This window comes from Trachinotus anak, unplaced genomic scaffold (assembly GCF_046630095.1).
Source record: "Trachinotus anak isolate AG129_WGS33_773 ecotype Australia unplaced genomic scaffold, CSIRO_AGI_Tana_v1 ptg000004l, whole genome shotgun sequence".
Taxonomy (NCBI): domain Eukaryota; kingdom Metazoa; phylum Chordata; class Actinopteri; order Carangiformes; family Carangidae; genus Trachinotus; species Trachinotus anak.
In genome coordinates, this window is record NW_027273855.1 from 9,031,045 (window position 1) to 9,050,561 (window position 19,517).

Consider the following 19,517-nt stretch of genomic DNA (forward strand, 5'->3'; position numbering starts at 1 on the left):
TAAACGTTCAATAGTCAGAATTTAACATTTTAAAGTTATATACACTTAAATGGTTTAAGTAATCAACAATAGAAAACTATTGTGGAGTCTACTTAAAGGTAGTGCAATCAGAACTTAATATTATGAGTCAAATACACTTAAAATTCTAGTTTTATTAAAAAAATATTAAATTTATATTTTGGGATAAGATAATTCCAATTTAATTCTTCCTATGTCAATGACCACACAATGCAATACATGTTATTTACTTTATTTAGACACAACAAAGCAGCAAATATGTATTAACAACGATGCTGCATTAAATACCAGATGCAAATCCAAAATAACAGTAAGACCTTGTTTTCATAAAATAATCAAAATGGGTCTTTGCCAGCAATTACAACAGTATATTCTTACTTTTTGCTGCTGATATTACCTTACAGTAATCTATGATACAGCCAACAGAACATGTGTATTGAATTATGAAACGATTTCCTTCCAAATACAATCACAGTCACAGTGACAATCACACACAGTCTTTTAAATGTTTGTTCTATGAACAATTTTCAAGTATTAAAAAGAACAACACTGACCATGTAGCAGCATACTGCGAGTGCAAAAGGAAAAATTGTATGCTTTGTGTGCCACAGAACAAAGCAGGCATTAAGAACAACTATGCAGTGAGGACCAGAGTTGTAACAAAAACTGCAACTTCTGACATGTGTTCTCTGTAGAATTATTTTAGTAAAATGAACAACACTAGACACATGTAATATGAGGAGTATCATATACAAAATGAGCAACTGCAAGAATATTTGCTCCATTGCTCCAAGTGCAAAGGGAAAACTGTATGCTTTGTTTGCCACACAACAAATTAAGCATTAAGAACAGTAGCATTAAGAACAACTATGCAGTGAGGACCAGAGTTGGTAAAAAAAAAATCACATACAAAATGAGCGACTGCAAGAATATTTGCTCCATTGAGTGCAATGTATTTGTGCAACAATCCAGAAACGGGCATGAAGAATTGTGCCATGAGCATAAATGTGTCTTACACTGCAAGATCATTCTTCAGCTTTTGAACCTTGGGAGGTAGCTCACTTCGACCTAAATTTAGCATTACCTGCTGAATGAAGGTGAATGTGTTTTTTAAGCACTTCGGGTACTGCAGGTGGAGTGCGTAGGTAAAGCCAAACAAGAGGCACATTGCCTGAGGTAGGTTGAGTGTTTCCATTACAAGGCTGCCCTCTAGGATGATCCCCACTCTTGAGGGGTTTAGTTGGGGCGATGCTGGGCTTGCTGGGCTTGCAGTGCTGGTGTCATCATAGCAGAGGATTCCCACAGGAATATCCACGGCGGCTCCCTCATTAAGATTCTATAATGCGGGAAACAAGACAAAAAGAGGATATTCAGGTTAACAGTAATTTGTCTACAATCAGTTGTGAGGTCTTCACAAATATTATGATTTTCATAATTCACAGTGGTTTTATTTTAGATAATGGTTTGTAAACAAGCTGTGTTCATGTATAGGTGCCTGTTGTGGTGTAGATCCCATGTTTTGACAGTAGGTGGTGTATTGGACAGTGTGATATGTGAAAGGTACAAATAGAGAAAGGGTTAATTACTCTTCAGGTGTGCTGCTGACTAGGGAGAAGCAAACAGTTTTTTGACCAGAGTATTAGTGGCCTAATTTGAGTTTATTCTCCATTCAATTTATTATTGGGATAAGTGTGTGTAGATCAATAAAGGCAATGTTAGAAATACATTGGAGATGTTTGGATTCATTTAGTGGAGCCGCCACAAACTATGCGTTGACTGGAAGTTCAAGCAGCAGCCCCTCAGTGGATTAGGTTTTTTGTTTTTGCAGAAACCAAGTCACTATACAAGCCCTTTGAATTTTTGCATATTTTGTAGTACAAAATGCAGTAATTAATTTCCTCTTGCTATCAGGAAAGGGACATTATCAAGTTAAAATCAATTTAGATTCAATGAAACATTTTCAATACTAATTAATACATACCCATCATCCCAAATAAAAAAACATAGGAGAATGGAAAAACTGAGTCAAACGCCAAACAGAAAACTTTACTCACCAAACTGCTCTTAAAGAACATAGACGCATCATCCCCAAGAATGACTGGAAGTCCTCTCAGGACAAGGCATCTCATGGCTGTTGGCTCAGTGCTCTGCAAAGAGATATAAGACACAAACGTAGAACAAAGACATATATCTTATATCAGTTAATTTGTTCATATAGAGAAGTACCACAGAAATATCAACCCACCGTTGTCTGTTGTATCAGATCAGCTAACTGCTTGCCTATCCGACCTGTCTTCCTCTTGAAGATTTCCATCAAGCTTGGACACAATCCATCAAGAACACCAAAGAACTCTTCTTTAAGATTTCTACCAGCAACCCTGTTAAACTCCAAGTACACCTGAAAAATATGAAATATGGTCAATTTTGATATTCAGGCAGAGTTACTTATAAATATTGTTTACACAAAAAAGAAAATAAATTTAAAGGACACTTTCACAAACCTGGCTTTCTGTGAAAAGCGCTGGCCAGCGTTGGGCCATCTGGCTGACATCAGGCTCATGCTTTACCACCTCCTCCCTTCTAAGAGCAAATGTGATGTCCATGTTTTTTCTAATAAGATAATCATTTGGGTTTTTCTTCTGCATTTCATTGACCATGGCCTCTCGAACTGCTTCAAGCCTCGCAACATCCATTCCCTCTGGAAATTCTGGAAGGTAATTGAGCTCCCCTTTTCTTGGCTTCTTTATGTTTTTGCGAGAAGGCTCACCATCAGCATTGTTTTTTCCACGTTTACCCCCGTTAACTGTTACATCAGGCCGTCCCAGCTGGCGCATTTTCGTTCTATAATTCCCCATTTTGAATTTAAGGCTGTTTATCCATCCTTGACAGCCAGATGATGAGCCTTGTTCTTTAAGACAGGGGTGTTCTGCTACCAAGGCTTTTGCAGCAACTTCAAACTCCTCTTTTATTGGATAAGCTTTGTAGCCATAGATTTTCTCCGCCAGCTTCTCAAGAATATCGTGCTTCATATCCTTTGTTACTTTCAGGAAAGTGCCATCACGAAGATACATCAGATTTCCTTGGCGTAATCTGTATTCCACGTCTACAGGAAACTTTGGAATGTCAAATACCTCAGGCCACTCTTTTCGACCCTCAAGAGATGAGGTAGACAAGATATCTGTGTCAGGCTGGCTGCTCACGTCACTGCTTATTTCACTTTGTGGCACTGGGATGAGATCAAGGACAGGAATAATTCGGATGGTAGGTTTGTCAGGGAGGTCTGAAATGTCTGTAAGATTACAGAGTGCATTGTTGAATTCAGGGTCCTCGTACTGTAAAGTGAAGTTGTAATCAGATTCAACTGATTTCTTGAACCAGTTTATTAAATCATCAACCGAATTTGGACCAGGAGTCATTGTCATTTTTCGTATGTCCCCCTCACAAAAAATAACTCTCATCGTCAGCTTCTGTTGTGCAGCCATCTGAGGAAAAAAATAAATATTGACAGTTTTAGCAAATAACAAATCGCTTAAGAGTCACCATAAGCTTTCCTTGTACTTTGTATGCTGACAGTGGAAAGACATCATTTAAATCAGGCAGCTTAACTACACAAATAGAAGGGCCATCAGTGTAGCATAGCTGGTAGGACCGAAAGTGCTCATGGTACCATGCTGTCATTTTTTTGCAGACAAACAAAATGTCTGGGTTAGCTGCAACAATCTGTGTAATCTGACCAAATTCAGGGAGACCTGAACAAGAACCAATACAGAGCATCATATCTATGTTATACTTGATTCCGTCAATGCAGACAGATGATGCAACAAGCACTGAACCAGGAGTGGTTATGTGTTGAGGGAGTACTCTCTGAACATCACTGGGAAAAGATGTGACTAAGACCATTGTAACCTTTGCCATATCAACTGCTGACCTGAAAAATGAGCTACAGTCCAAATAGTAGCTGAGTGCTTTCTGGTGTTTAGTAGCAAGAGACAGGGCCACATTTTTAAAGTTCTGGGATTCTCTAACTACTTTTTTGAAGAATTTATGCTTACCCTCAAAGCGCATAGTCCAAACATCAGTCAAAGGGCCATATTTCTTTATCAGGTGAGGGTAATGTTCCACATAGTGGTGTTTTGGTCGCAACCTGAAATTTGGAAAGGTTGACTGCAGCAGCTCTCTGTGCTCTGCCAACTTGCATTCCAAAAAATGCAGAGTGTCATCAGTGTGCTTAGATGCCACAACAAGCTCCACAATATCTTTGAGGAGCATGAGAATTTCCCAAGAGTTATTTCCCTCAGGGACACAGTGACCAATGAAAAGTGGGAGAAGTCTGATGATGGACCAGTTCTCGTGACCATTTCCACCAATGGTCCCTTTGTTTGAAAATCCTTTGCCAATTGTCTGAGGCTGATCAGTCTTGTCTGCAAAAGTGTAATTAAAGGATCTGATGGCCTCATTTAGCATATCTAAAGTAAAATACTTCTTGGCAATCAGGTCTGTCAGACACAGAGACACCTCAATGGGGACAATTCCTTCCAAGACATCATGTAAAATGTCCGGAGGGTAACCCTTGACAACATGGAAGTGTTTCAGGTTTTTAGTAAGAGGACACTGTCCTTTCACCCCTGAGCTTTGACCTAAGCTTGAGTCTTTCATCACCTCTTGCACATGCCTGTCATGACAGTTTTCATTTCGGAGATGAAACAAACCAGAACTTACCTCTTGTTGCTGAATGTCACCTCTGGATGCCATGCAGACTCTGCAAAATTTGTTGACTGTGAAGCTCTCATGGAAACCTGCAATTGAATGGGCGGCAAGGTTATCAGCTGCTACAAACAAAACTGTTCCCTTCACACTTGTGCCTAGCTGCTCTACATAAACACCATGCTGTTCTAATGAGACAAGATCATGGATAAGAGGTTGCAGAACTTTCTCATAACCACACTGTTTGATTGTGGTGGTGTTGCAGAGTAGAGCAAGCTGAATAGAGTTTAGCGTTGATCTGTATTTGGCAGGTACATTAGCAATAACCCAATACACTGCACACATTTTGTGTTTCAGCCTTGATGTTCCCAAAGGATTGGCTACTTCAAAGTCATCAAGATATAGTATCAGTGCAACTGTGAACTCATCCACTGAAAGAAGGCAATTTTCCTTAAAGTGCTCTCCATCAGCATATGAACTATATTCATGTGGAACATGCACCTTTTCTGACATTGCTTTATCTAAAATGTCAGTTTTGTTTAATAATTTCTGTAGCATGTGTTGTATGGGGACATATACAACTGTTTTTGTGCCTTTTTCAACAACATATTCTACAGGCATCACCAGGGGAAACTTATTCCTCACATAGGCTGTCCTCCTTTTCACAGTTCCAAGAGATCCATGTTTGCCACACAATGATGTCATCACATTACTTTCTGAAACAGCACAGATTATTTCTTTTACAACTAATTCATCCACATCTGGATAATGTTTCTTAAGTACTGCCTTGACATTACTGTACAGTAATGGTTGTGACAGGTCATGTATTTGGCAAAGGTGTTGTATCACTTCTTGTACAGCACTCTCTGGGATATGCAGAATAGTTTGCATTTTCAATAACAGAGATGCTAGATTGTGTTCAAGCTGTTTTCCTAAACCACAAAGATCATCACAGGCTTCTTCCATGACCTCTAGGTCTTCTGTGTCAGAAGTTGCCAGTTGCTCTAGCTCACCTTGACTTTCATGGGCCGCTTCATCACAAGCATCATTGGTTACACTGACAATTATTTCAGACTTGAAATTCTCCCAAGTATGCGCTCTGTGTTTTACTTTTGTGTGCATTGAAAGTGGAGTATACACTGCTCTGAAATTTGCAGTCTTTATAAGGACAATCAACTTTGTGATTTACTTTTAAGTGAGTACTCCGCAGATGAGCAAAGTATTCAGTTTCAGTGCAGGGTTCAAGAAATTCACATGACAAACAGCGAAACTTCATTTGAGAGTCTACAGTTTGTGGCTGATCCACACTTCTGGTGTGAAAGCGGGACAAATGGCTATGGAGTGCATTGAGAGACTTGAAAGTACATAAACATTCCTGATGCAAGCAAGGAAAGGGCTCAGTTCTTGCATAAGTCCCATGTTTTAGCCTATAATGTTTAAAAAGCTGTGCTCTCTTCTCACAGGTGGCAGGGCAGTACTTACATTTCCAAGGCATTTTAATTTAAACAAAAATAGTAGGGCAAATGAAGCTAATGTTAAAAGTGGGCATTGAATTTTTTCAAAACAGATAATTCAGATAATCATCAGATAATTTGAATTTTAAACTACTGTTGCAAAACTGTATGTAGAGAACACACAAGTAGAGAGAGCTACTCTAAAACATAATGCTGCAATTGTCCAATGCTCAAAATGTACCTAAGTCAACTCAAATTTACACACTTTTAAATGTACACGTTTCAAATTAGAAATGTTCCAGCAGAATACTTGAATAGAGACGACAACTCACCTCATTCAGGCAGAAAATGGTAGGCAAATTGTCCTTAAATGTCCTTTAAAACCGTCCACGCGTCCTTGCTAAAAGCAGAAGAATGCAGGTAGAAAATGTAAGGAGCATGCAAAGTTCAATGACCTTAAATTATTCTTTGGAAATAAGAAAATGGCGCAACTTTCTCTGTATCCTCCAACGGACAAGCACAGACTTGTTTTGAGTTTTGAGCCAATCACAACAGACCAGCACTGTGGCCTGAGGTAAAACTTGATCGTTTAAGTTTGTTAAACTTACACAATTGAGTACACCCAATGACTGTCTCATACACTCTTCATATACTCATACTGTTTAAGTAATGTGATAAAACTCATTTTTAAAAGCGGTATTTACTCAAACTGTTTGCATAAAGTGAACTTTCGGGTTAACAGTGTAGTAAAGTCCCCTGTAAGCTTCTGTAATTACTTTAGCATTTATAGTTTTAGTCTGTTATTTTTCTGCAGCAGATGAAACACTATATTATAATCATGGGTTATGTATTTAAAAGTGAACCCACCTCTTTAACTATTCACATTACTTATTCCTGTGCTCCAGAAACCAAAGGTTAAAAATGTTGAACAGTGAGAGGGACGCTGTGAGACCATTAAATGTTTGTGTAATCTCTTACACCAAGATGAATGTTTCAACTTTATGTCCATTATAAAATCTGAATGAGACCTGTTACAGCGTAAACCACACAGCTACTGGAAATTACGGCTCAAACTACTTTCAACTTGAGTAGCCTGACTGATGAAAGGAAGCATTCAACTTTTTGAGAATGAAAATTGCAAGCTAGTCTATACTGCCAGACTATGTTTTTGTTTTTATTTAGTTCATTTGTACTCAATAGCTCCTTATGTGGGGGCGGGGTCAAAGAGAAATACAATTTCTGCATTCCTCACTGAGGACATTTAATTGATATTTTAATTAAATGCAGAATCCCTGATACTTCATTAAGTCAGTGCCTCTTGATTTGTCTGTGGGGTGGCCCCATTTAAAGGTTCTACACTGCATCCGGAAAGTATTCACAGCACTTCACTTTTTCCACATTTTGTTATGTTACAGCCTTATTCCAAAATGGATTAAATTCATTTTTTACCACAAAATTCTACACACAATACCCCATAATGACAAAGTGAAAAAAAGTTTGCTTGAAATTCTTGCAAATATATTAAAAACAAAAAACATCACATGTACATAAGTATTCACAGCCTTTGCCGTGACACTCAAAATTGAGGTGCATCCTGTTTCCACTCTCTTAATTTTAAATTAGAGGAAATACTAAGAGTGAATCATTTGTTTCTGAATCACTAAACTTTTGCTGTGATAAGTTCAACAAGCTTTTGGTTTAAGTTGACTAATTTTTAGGCAGACAGGAGTTTGTCCACTTCATCGACCACATCTGTCCAGGTTTTTACAGTATTTTACAATCACAGGGTCAAAACCTCATTCAACATGGACACTTCACTGTGTGTTGATGACTTAAAAGTTGCAGAAAGTGTTTTTTTCACAAGGCAAATATAAAATATCAGTTTCAATTTGCAAAACACAAACTGCTGCACTCTGAAATGAAATTAAAAACAAAGGATCTTTAAGGATCTTAATTTGACCTGCTGAGGATAACGCCATCAGCTTCACTTTTATAAATTTAAATTATGCTAAACATTGAAACATGTATAAAACCCAGGGAAATAAATCTTAAACATAGGAGAAGATATGTTGAAAAACACAGTGGCTGATGCTGAGTGGTCAGTTAGAGAGACAGTGGGCAAATTTGGGTCCTACAAAATAAAAATACACAGGTAAAATTATCCACCAGTTAAATGGTTGGATTATTGTTATGAATCTGATAATAAGGTTATTTTTCTCACCCTGATGTTCACACAGTGAAAAGGGAGCAGGATCAGGAGGATTCCTCTTTACAGTGTGTGTTTGTGTGTAGGAGGGAGGGAAACATTTTAACAGTGACCATGCTGGACAGTTTCTTCCCGCCTTTTGTTTCCCCCCACTTCTTAAATATATTTACTTCTTCTATCATGGAGGCTACAGTATCTGTCTTTTTCAGTTACAGAAAGTATATTTACTGATGTACTATACTTGGTACAAATTTGAGGTACTTCACTTTATTTTCACGAATTTCCATTTCCTGCTTTTATATACTTCCATAGTAAGTGCTTACTTCAAAGATTAAGATGACCAGTATATACTGAAAACATATACATTATGATACATACAAAGATTAGACAAAAAAACAAAAAATATTCCAAGTACAAGTAAAGTCTTTCATTCAAAAAAAAAAACAAAAACTTAGAAATATAATCTACAAAATGTATTGACAGTGTGAGCAGTAAATGTCACTCTGCAGTAAAAGGATATTTTATTTAACTGGATTGTTAAGACTGATGCACCAGTGTTTCAGGTGGAGCTGGTTCAACTACCTTAGAAACAGGTAGATAGTGTTGTTGTGCTCTGCCCCTCTGGGTAATTTACCTGCCTGGATTGTATTATTTCCCTTTTATTTTGAAATTTCTCCCCTTGTGTGTATCCGTCCTGTTCCCTGAAGAAACCTCGAGCCTCTGGTTTTTGTAGCTGGAGTTTGGTTTTGTTGAGTTTGGTTCACCAGAGTCTGGAGCGTTTGGCTTCCTGTTTGAACTTGTGTTTTTTTACCAACCTGTTTTTGCTTATTTATTTAATTTTTTTAGGTTTTCTTTTCAGGATGTTTTCACTTATTAAACTACCTTCACCACACCTTCCTGCCTTTGTGTGCGTCTGCTTTTAGGTCCTGAAATCCTTAAACTGTAATAAGTTTAATCCAGTGTTTCCCAAACTAGGGAGTGGGCCCCTCCAAAGGGTCTGAGGGGTCTCGAGAAATATGAGGATATTGATTATTAAGGTAATTCACAGTATGTAGACAGTGTTAGACACACATTACTATAAGGACAAACTCCAAAAAGTAGTGTATAGTGTAAGGCACTGCTCACTAACAAAAATGCAGAAACAACTGTGAAAAGGAATTAAAAGGAGTAGGTAAACAATTTGTTCTCTCACCCATTGTGACTGTACTGTCGATTAAAAGTAAAAATCATTTATCATTTGTCAAAAGGAAAAAACTAATTTTCCCATGCACAGACTTGACTTTCTCATACAGATTCATTTCACAGGTTTACAAAGGTTGATTTACAACTACAAACGTTGGAATTATTTGTGAACATCACTTCACAAGTTCAAAATCATTTGGACCCTAATTTGAGCCTATATCGGTATGGGCTGGAGTCATGAATATGACTTACCATTTTTGCTGGTTGTGGAGGACGACAAGGTGTGGTATTGGCCCCAGTTGGATTCCGGCATCCCTATGAAAACATACAATGGTACTGTATTAAATAAAATGACTTTCCATTGCAGGGCAAAGTTGTAGATAAAGTGATATTTTACACCTTGTAGAGTCTTGGTCAGTAAAGTGATAAATCAAACAGAGTTGTTACCGAGTAGTTCCTCATGAATTCATCATTATATCATCAAATAAGTTCCTTCACAACCAATCAGAGACAGCAAGTTTCCAAACAAGTATATTAATTGTCATCACTAATTTATCAAAAAAAAACCAACATGGATGTGATTACAAATATGAATACTTGTGTTGAAACTTGCCGTCTCTATTCGTTGTGAAGTAATTCATTGTGATATAATGACTAAGTAATGAGAAGCTGCTCTATAACAACTCTGTTTGATGCATCACTTTGCTCACCAAAGCTATGCAAGCTGTAAAAAAAAAAAAAAGAAAAAGTTCCCTTTAGTTTACAACATAGTTCTGTTCTAATGTGTTGTAAATTACCCTCTAAGAACATAATTCTAGTTTTGTCTAATTTGATACCAAGTACAGCTTGTTATGTGTTATTAGTGTACAGTGAAAAGTGCAAATAAGATTTACATTTGTAAAACGAAAAACTGAACTGAAAAATAAAAACTGAGCAACTGATATCAGTGGTGAGGTAATGCAAAGACACTGTGGAAGACGGTGCTTTTGCCAAATCTGTGAACAGATACAGAGCAGCAAACTGTAGAACTTGATGCTCAAAATTCCAACAGTGTACGACCCTGAGGTTACAAGTACAATTTTGACTCCATCCTTACACTTTAAAAATGATTGGACAAAGACAGTCCAATCACAAAGCAGAGTCCAATTAGAGGGCAGGTGGTTCTGGTATCTTCATCTCTATCGCACATCCTGAAAGATGTGGTAGATTTTCAAGATGGACGACAGCGCTGGCTTTAATATCTACTACACCGTTCAGGATCTGCGGCAGATGAAGGCAACAGAACCACCTGCCCTCTGAGTTTGTCCAGTCATTTTAAGGTGTAAGGATGGCGTCAAAATTGTGCTTGTAAATTCAGTGTCACACACTGTGTAGGAGTTTTGGACACCAAGTTTTACACAGTTGTCTGCTTTGTATCTATACACAGACGTTGACAAAAGCAGTTCTTCCACGGTGTCTTTGTGTTACCTCACCACTAATTTCATTTGGTCAGATTTTAAAATCACACGGTGTTTTTACAAATACAAATCTCCTCTACACAAGCACAATGTCTTCACGTGTATATACTTGAGTTTCTCATACAGATTTTGCAGGTTTACAAAGATTGATTTAAAACTACATTTGGCATTATTTGTGAACATCACTTCATAAGCTCAAAATCCTTTTGATCCTAGTTTAGGTATAGGTATGTGATGGAGTCATGCCCATGACTTACCATTTTTTGCTGGTTGTGGGGCACCATACAGGCTGTGGTCCTGGCCTGAGGTGGGTTCTGGCATCTCTATGAAAACATGCAGTTATACGAAAATACATTTTCCATTGCAGGGCAAATCAAGACATTTTAGGCAGCTTTTCACAAAACAATATTGAGAAACATTTTTACTTTAAATAATTCATTTCACTTACCATTATAAACTCAGTCAAGTGCAAGTTATGAAGTTAGCTCCCATCAGTTTCAAAGGAGGTTACTGCACACAGCTCCAACTGCAGATACTGTTAACAGGAATCCTGGAAAGATTTTAAAACCTTACATTACATTTACCGGTGCCAAAAAAAAGAGAAGTTTTTTTTTTGTTTGTTTTTTTGTTTTTTTAAACCTTACTGATTGGACAATGACAATCCAATCACAAAGTTCAGTCAGAGGGCAGGTCATTCAGTTGCCTTCAGCTCCATGGCAGATCCTGAAAGGTGTAGTAGATTTAAACCCATGCTGTCTTCCATCTTGAAAATCTACTACACCTTTCAGGGTATAGGCAGAGATGAAGGTAAAGGAACCACCTGCTCTCTGATTGGACTCTGCTTTGTGGGATTGTCGCTGTCCAATCAGATTAAGTTTAAAAAAAAAAAAAAAAAAAAGTCAGTACTTGTCATTTTTGAGCATAGGGGTGGGCGATCTGGCCAAAGGTCATATGTCAATCTTTCGAGCTTTTACACGATCTAGATTGTTTCCACTGATTTTAACAACAACTCCAGATGTTGGCCAGCTAGCAACTCTTCCTTGCCAACAATGTTGTCTTACATGTACAAATTGTGCCACAACCAATCACATTTCTCGCTGAGCTCATATGGAGTATTCTTTTGGACAGCACAGTTATTTATGAGGTGTGTATATATATATATATATATATATATATTTTAAGCGCTTTGATTTGAAAGTGAAGTAGCTACTAACCAGCTTCCCCGCCTCCTGTGTGCCGCCTTTACCGCAGGTGTCTCATTGGCTGGTGACATTAGCTCTTGTTCTGCTCAGTTGAAGAATTTATATGTCTGTGAGCCAAATGCACCAGGCTGCAGAACAAGGGCCGCTATCGCCAGCTGCGGTTAGCAGGCTAGCTGTTTAACAGTTGACAGTGGGCAGGTTAGCAGCATTAACCTTAGAAATTAACCAGGGCTATCTAAATATAGCAGCTTTAATGAAGGGATCTGTACATTCATATTAAAAGCTGATCATATGCCAAAGTAAGATCACCCACCCCTAGTTTTACAGTTTTCTGCTCTGTATCTGCACAAAGATTTTAACAAAAGCACAACTTCTTTCACATTGTCTTTGCATCACCTCACCACTGGTATCTTCAACAATAATGTCACTTCTCAGAGATTCAGCAGCTACAAAAACTCTGTTCAATATATTCAGCGTTTCATTTGTGCCGAGTTACCCTCTTTGCAAACAAAACAATAAGTATCAATATTTCAGTTAATTTCTTTTATGATGGAAAGGACTCATCCTCCCAACCAAATCCGGATCTTACAGAATAAAGTGAAATCACTTACCTTCGGTGGTGGCGTGATGAAACTCCGCTGGAGGCCTGTTGACAGAGCAAAGCCTCAGTTTCTCTGCCTCATGTTTGTTTGTCGTTGGTATTTAAAGAAGACGCGCGTTTTCTGCCCAATCACCGCATGAGGGCAGCGTAAAAAAAAAACGCGGCTCTCTTCTGCTCTGTTTCTTCCTCGTCTCTTCCTGTTCCACCGGCTTCCCCAGTTTGCATTTCTTACATTACTCATATAATTCTGGCAAAGACTCGACCGAGTCTAACGAGTTTTTTTACGGTTTGTCTCATGGACACACGGGAAATATTAAACCAGAAAACATTAAGGCCAGAAAAAACAGGAAGTGCCAGTAAAGGAATTGTTTAAAGTTCATAAACTGCAGCAAAAATCCACAAACCGCAGCGGTAAGTGAAGGTAGAAGCCAAACAACAGCTGTGCACAAAATTTAACTTACTAGTAAATAATAATCACAACATTCATAAACATACAGTTCATTTGTTTGAAAGCAATTTTGAATAAATAAAAGACTTAAATGTCACAAGTGATTCCTTGGCCCCCGAAACACATCACTCTGTCGTACAGCTGGAAATCAGAGAATCCTCCATAGACAACACAACGGCATTGACTTTGAAATGTTAGCAGCTGACAGAGCAGTAAGTGATAAATTAAAATGTGGAATGCAGGAAATGCATCAGTCTTTAATGGAATAACTCACATTGAGAGCAAATGAACAAATACAGCAGAAAAACAGACTCTGGAACGATAGACTAAAAAAGTCAAAGGTTTGTTCTCATCATCTACAGCTAAAATTAATTTGAGCCACTGGAATGAAATGAATTACCTTGCTAACCCTATAATCTACAGTAGCTGTGTTGTGTTCCTCCTAACAGGTCTCATTTGGCTTTTAAATTGGGTACAAAATTTGAATCTCATTTCGGGCCAAGAAATTATATAAACATTTTATGGCCTCACAGCATCAGAGCCCCATTCATTGTTAAAGAGCAAACCAGGTTGACATCGAACATTCATGTTCTCTCTTTGGTTTCTAACTTCAGTAAAGTGCTGCATGTTCACAAATATTGACCAAACTGTTCTGAGGCACAGGAATAAGAAAAGGGAGTTCTGTCAAAGGGTTGGCTTCTCCTTTAAATGCACAGTCCGGATCATGATTGTAGTGTCCAATCCATGATTATAGTGGTCTGTCCTCAAAGCATCTGGTGCAGAAAAATAACTAAATTATAAACATTAAGGTCATTACAAAAGCCTATAGAAGACTTCAATAGAATTATCATATAAACTTGAAACTGAAAAAAAATCCATGATAGAATTGAAATTTCTGACACATGTATGTGTTCTAGGACAACACTGGACTGAATGAATGTGAGCAAAGCAGGACAAGCAGGTTCCATTTGAAGGTATTTAATCTTTTGCTTGCAGTCAGTCAGGTGTGAGTGGTTACATGTCTACAAATGAAAAAAAGCGAACATACAGGTCAAATTCTATCACTTTATCGTGAATAAATCAACAATTCTAATCAAAATCAGTATATACATTATCACTTTAAATATATAATCATGGGAGAACAAACCAAGGAGATTAAACGTACCACTTAACGAAATACACATGACTCTGGAGGAAATATAATTAAATAAACTACTCACTTGACACACTCAGGAACAAAGGTGAGAGCAGCTCAGCTGAAGGCCAATCAGAGAATGAGCTCAGGACACAGAACAAAGAAAACTCAAGACACCTGTGTGAGCTGCCCAGTTCGCTCACCTGTGCTCCTCAGCCCAGCAGTCATGTGACCCCACTTCCCACAGGATGCTTTATTTAAGTATAATTTAAAAAGAAAATGCAGTACTCCATTTTTCATTTTCACATAATGATTATGTGATGACATGATGTGTGTACTCATCTACAAACATATTAAAATGATGATTTTCAAAGACTTAACCTGCTCTGCAGTGACAGTATTTAAACATAATGAACAAACAGTGCCCTCAGGCCATTGCATTTACATTTACATGTCACTGCGCTCTTTAGGGGTGAAAATGAACATTTTTTCAAAGCTCAAAAAAAGCCCAGAAAAGTTTTTTTTTTTTTTCTCTGAGCGACGTCACCACTGTGTACGTGCACTCTATCCGCGGTCGTGCTGTGTCTCGGGAACGAGGATGGTTGCTAGGTTACTGCTAGTGACGTCAGGACGAGAACAAGTTAGTATGAAAAGTGAATAAACGGCACAAAGGCGAGTTTTCTTCTACACACATCAAGGTTCATTCATTTTGTGATTTTTTTTTGTCGCATTTATTCGTCACGTTTTACACTTTTTTTCAGGAATGTAACTGTTTTTAATCGATATATTCGCCGCATAACTGGATTCACTAAGACGCCGCCATGATTTTTCATAACTTCCTACGTCACAGTTTCTTCAGGTATTTTAATTTAAGTCATTGAGCTTCTGTGTGATAGTTTCTGTGATGTGTGAGCCAGCAGTGTCTCATCCTGACTGCAGGTCACCAGCCTGTCATCCGCTCACAACCACCGCCTTATTATTTTATAGATGAATGACCTTCACTGTGTCAGCGGGTTAAACTATAACTGACTCCGGCCTGGATGCAGCGTCCTCTGGGTCAGCAGCGGTGGCCTGAGCTGCTGCAGCCCGCTCCCCCTCTCTGTCCCTGAGGGGAAGAACCGTCCTCATCGTCGCCTCTCTAGCTCCCCACGTCCTCAGTGTGTGCTCAGTATACAGTAGCTAAATGTTCAGTGGCATTCATCATTTAAATTAAATCTTTATAAAAAATAATTTTGATATATTTTCATTTTCAAATCAAATATCTGTGAAACAGAACAGTGAAAAATAGAAAGAGCAATGACGGGACATAAAGCATAACTACAGCCCTGCAGTTTTAGTTGTTTTGTTTTGTTTTGTTTTGTTTTAAAGAAGACATGCCGTATAAATCTGCTTCTCAATGAAAGAAAGTAAACGTAATCTGATGAGTTGTAGTTATCTGTCACATGCAGCATCAATATCTTAAAATTGCCTAAAAGACAATTTAAACGTAATATATATATAAAACGTAAAGCTCAGCAGAGGATGTATTTCCTGAGGCAAGTGAAGAAGTTCAACCTGCCAAGGACTATGATGGTGAACTTCTACACCTCCATCATTGAGTCCATCCTCACCTCCTCCATCACCATCTGGTACGCTGCTGCCACGGAGAGGGACAATAACAGACTGCAGCGTATCATCCACTCTGCTGAGAAGGTGATTGGCTGCAATCTTCCGTCCCTCCAGGACCTGTACGCCTCAAGGACTCTGAGGCGTGCAGGGAAGATTGTAGCTGACTCCTCCCACCCTGGACACAAACTCTTTGAGACACTCCCCTCTGGCAGGAGGCTGCGGTCCTTCAGGACCAAAACCTCTCGCCACAAAAATAGCTTCTTCCCATCTGCTATTAGCCTCATCAACAAGGCTAGAGAGCCCCACTGTTGCTGATCAATTGCACCAATCACCAGAAAAAATTCCTTGTATGTGAAAACATACTTGGCAATAAAACTGATTCTGATTCTGATTCTGATTCTGATATTTTTGCCTGGTTATGATTTTTTAAAATGTTGATTCCAATGTGACTTGAGGCTCTAAAGCTTCAGACTGAATGTTGTTGCCGTTTTAAATCCGTGTTTAAAGCCCCTGTCCGGTCCTGTAGCAGTCTGTTAAACATCAGTCTGCTAGCAGAGCACTCGTGAACGCGAGCGCCAGATCGATAACGTTTTTCGCTCGTTCTCATTGCCCAAAGGGATGATGGGAGTGACACTACTGCGCAGTCTCTATGGGCCGCATAACGCGGAAGTAACCCGGAAGCCACAAACTTTTTCGGCGTATGCGCCAGGCGAGCAACTTGTACTGAACTGAATGGGCGCCATTTTTAGATCCGTTATCCAGTTCTTATAATACATTCATGGGCGCATACCATGGATGTATTAGAAGAACTTAAGAAGGTCTTCTAATACATCCATGCTGCACAAGCGCGTAAAACAATGACGCACGAATAACTGACCCGGAAGTACAACACCGATGGTACACAGCTCTGAAAGCTGTCTTAGTTGCTACAACATGGTTTACGTGTCCAATGGTGAGTGGTGTCTCCTGTTTTCAACCGTTTTTTTATATTAAGAATGATTTTTAGCGGTGTTGTAGACTTACTACAACATTTACTGGTGAAACACACCATTCCAACAGGAATGAGTAAGGACGGCAACGCTTTTTTACTTAGCAAACTAGCTTGTTTGCTAGCCTAGCTCGACTGAATCTGCGTAGCAGGAAGAACTACTAAATTGATCCTGTGAGTGTTTTTTAAGAGGCCATCTAGAAGTGTTTTCTCGTCATATAATTTCACTGTTAATTGCAGTAGTTTATTCACTATGCTAGTTGAACATTTGGTCGCGTTAACTTGTTTGTTGTGTTTTCTCTCGTTGCGTGCACTGAATGCCAGTTTAAGAAAGAATAAAACGGGTTATTCTATTAACTGGTTAACTTAGGAGGAAATTGCACTCATAGTCTTGGTTTAAAATGACACAAACATCATAATATACTATGTCATCCACCAACTGTTCTCTGCTGTCGCACCCATCTCTCTCTCTCAGGTCAGGTCCTGGACAGCAGGACCCAGTCACCTTGTCGCCTGTCATTACTGCTCGATCTCTTCTGGGGAGCAGTGGAGTTTATTGGCTTGTTGTAAGTCTGTCACAAAGACATTGAATCAGATAAACCAAAAGTCAAACTTGTTAAGCCCAATCGATGTGTGACATTTTAAACAATATGATCTAAACGTGTTTAGTATTAAGAATTGTGTTTTTATGAGGTTCGGTAAAGATTTGTAATTTTGTTAACTGTCGTGTTGTCAAGTTATATTCTTCTTATTTCAAAAGTTTCTGTAAGTCAACAGTCTTCCTTGAGTGATTAGATGGGTCATATATCCTTGGATTTCCATTGTCTAATATTGTTACTTATAAAACTGATGGAAAATTGTGGAATAGTAATAAACTTGTTGCTGTGTTAGGCATAGTGGTTTCCGAGCTAAATATTAATGTCAACAAGCTACATCTGGCAGTTATCTGATGGGTATGGGGATGTCACATTTTGCAGGTATTGTCATAAATCAAAGAATTGAGGAAAACTGTCATGTTTTTGTCAGCACTTAACTCATTCACTCTGATCTTCTTTGTCTTCCAACAGTTTTAGGACATTGGTTCACGCAGACCTGACTAAGGAGGGAAACTGTGGTTCATCACGCTTTACTGATGGTAGAGGGTATGTCCGTGGGGCACAGACATTTCTGTCTCTCTCTCTCTCTCACACACACACACAGATATGCACATATCTCACACTTTGAATTCAGTCTGACATCTTCAGATAGATGCCCTCTGCTTCTTGTCCTTTTGTGCTTATTCTTCCATTGTCCATTTTCCACTGGTGACTTGTCCTACATGTCCCTCTGTCCTGAACAATGAAGGTAACCTAATCTGATGGTCAGTCATAGTCTATGTGGTGGCATGTACCTGTCAGATAAGAACTAGCTGAGGATTTTCTTGCGAATGGGGTTTCATGTTTAACTGACAGGAAAAAAGCCGCTGTATATTATGTGAGCAGCTTTCTTCAGTGTCTGTGACCTTGTTTGTTTCCAGGTTGCCACTTGTTACTTGAAGCTTATTTAAAGATAGTTCAGAATCCATGGAAAGTCCTGACCCGAGAGCTGCAGAGTTAAACTTTTCCAGTCCTGAAATTTACTCTCAATTGCACAATAGTGAGTTGACTGCAAAGTCCCTTGCAGGTCTGTTTAAAATATCTGATATAGGCAAAAAAAAAAGAAAAAAAAACAATTACAAGGAATTTATTATTAACCTTTTAAGACCTCATTTCTCTGTTGCCTGCTTTTGCAGTCCTCCAGGTCCCCCTGGTGGCAGAAGGCAGATGGGAAGAGTAACCCACAATGCGGGTCCCAATGCTCCACCAATGGGTGGAGGGGGATGAGGAAGGTGGGAAATGTTTTTCTGAATTAAAGATGCTCATAGATGAAACCCCTTGTTGTTTTCCCCTTGTTGCCTTCTTTTCCTGGAGCCTCTATCACAAAGTGAGATTAGGATTTTAGTCTAATATCTGGCTGAAAAACTAAGTTGTTAAGAATGTAAATGTGAAAATTGTTTCTTTATTGCCCAACAGATATTTGAGCATGATGTGAATACAACACTACTTCATTGTATAACACTCACTTCTCTTTAGGTAAATGCCTACACATCCAGTGTAGGCATGGGGTTTGGCCTGTCCATTTGCTGAGAACCTAAAGAATGGTTGTGATGTCACAGTGCTGAAGCCCTCCTTCATCGGCTGCCACTGCCGCAAGCAGTTACTTGATGCCTTTCTGGGAATTCCTACATGTAGGGGCCAAAAGGGCTGATACAGCAGCCAACTGCATCATTTCCTCCCCTTTTCCTGCTTCTATCCTTCCAGAATATTCTCGTAAAGATGTGTATCAGTGATATCCCACCAGGGAATTGTTAAATTTGTGTGTGTGTTTTGTATCCTTCTGTTGGAATAAAATTGTGCACTATTATGATGCATTACTGAGTTTGTCTGGTTTCATTGTTTTTTCACTCTTGGTAATGACATTGCTTGCTTCTACGTA

At 38.7% G+C, this 19,517-nt stretch overlaps 1 protein-coding gene, 1 long non-coding RNA gene and 1 pseudogene across 2 annotated transcripts; 1 reads left to right on the forward strand and 2 right to left on the reverse strand.

Annotated features, from left to right (window-relative positions):
* Positions 1-959: 959 nt before the first annotated feature.
* On the reverse strand, positions 960-6,921 carry LOC139620269 (uncharacterized). The gene is made up of 6 exons (XM_071475626.1): positions 6,509-6,921; positions 4,738-4,814; positions 2,520-3,500; positions 2,264-2,416; positions 2,073-2,165; positions 960-1,354 (listed from the first exon to the last, which is right to left on the reverse strand). Exons 2-6 carry the CDS (start codon positions 4,768-4,770, stop codon positions 1,031-1,033), a joined length of 1,584 nt encoding a protein of 527 aa, XP_071331727.1. The 5' UTR covers positions 4,771-4,814; positions 6,509-6,921; the 3' UTR covers positions 960-1,030.
* Positions 6,922-9,770: 2,849 nt separating this feature from the next.
* LOC139620283 (uncharacterized) lies at positions 9,771-12,102 on the reverse strand. Its single transcript, XR_011690792.1, has 3 exons — positions 11,470-12,102; positions 11,279-11,344; positions 9,771-9,879 (listed from the first exon to the last, which is right to left on the reverse strand). It is a non-coding gene; the product is annotated as an uncharacterized lncRNA (long non-coding RNA).
* Positions 12,103-16,681: 4,579 nt separating this feature from the next.
* Positions 16,682-19,452, forward strand: LOC139620278 (selenoprotein K-like; annotated as a pseudogene).
* Positions 19,453-19,517: the final 65 nt, after the last annotated feature.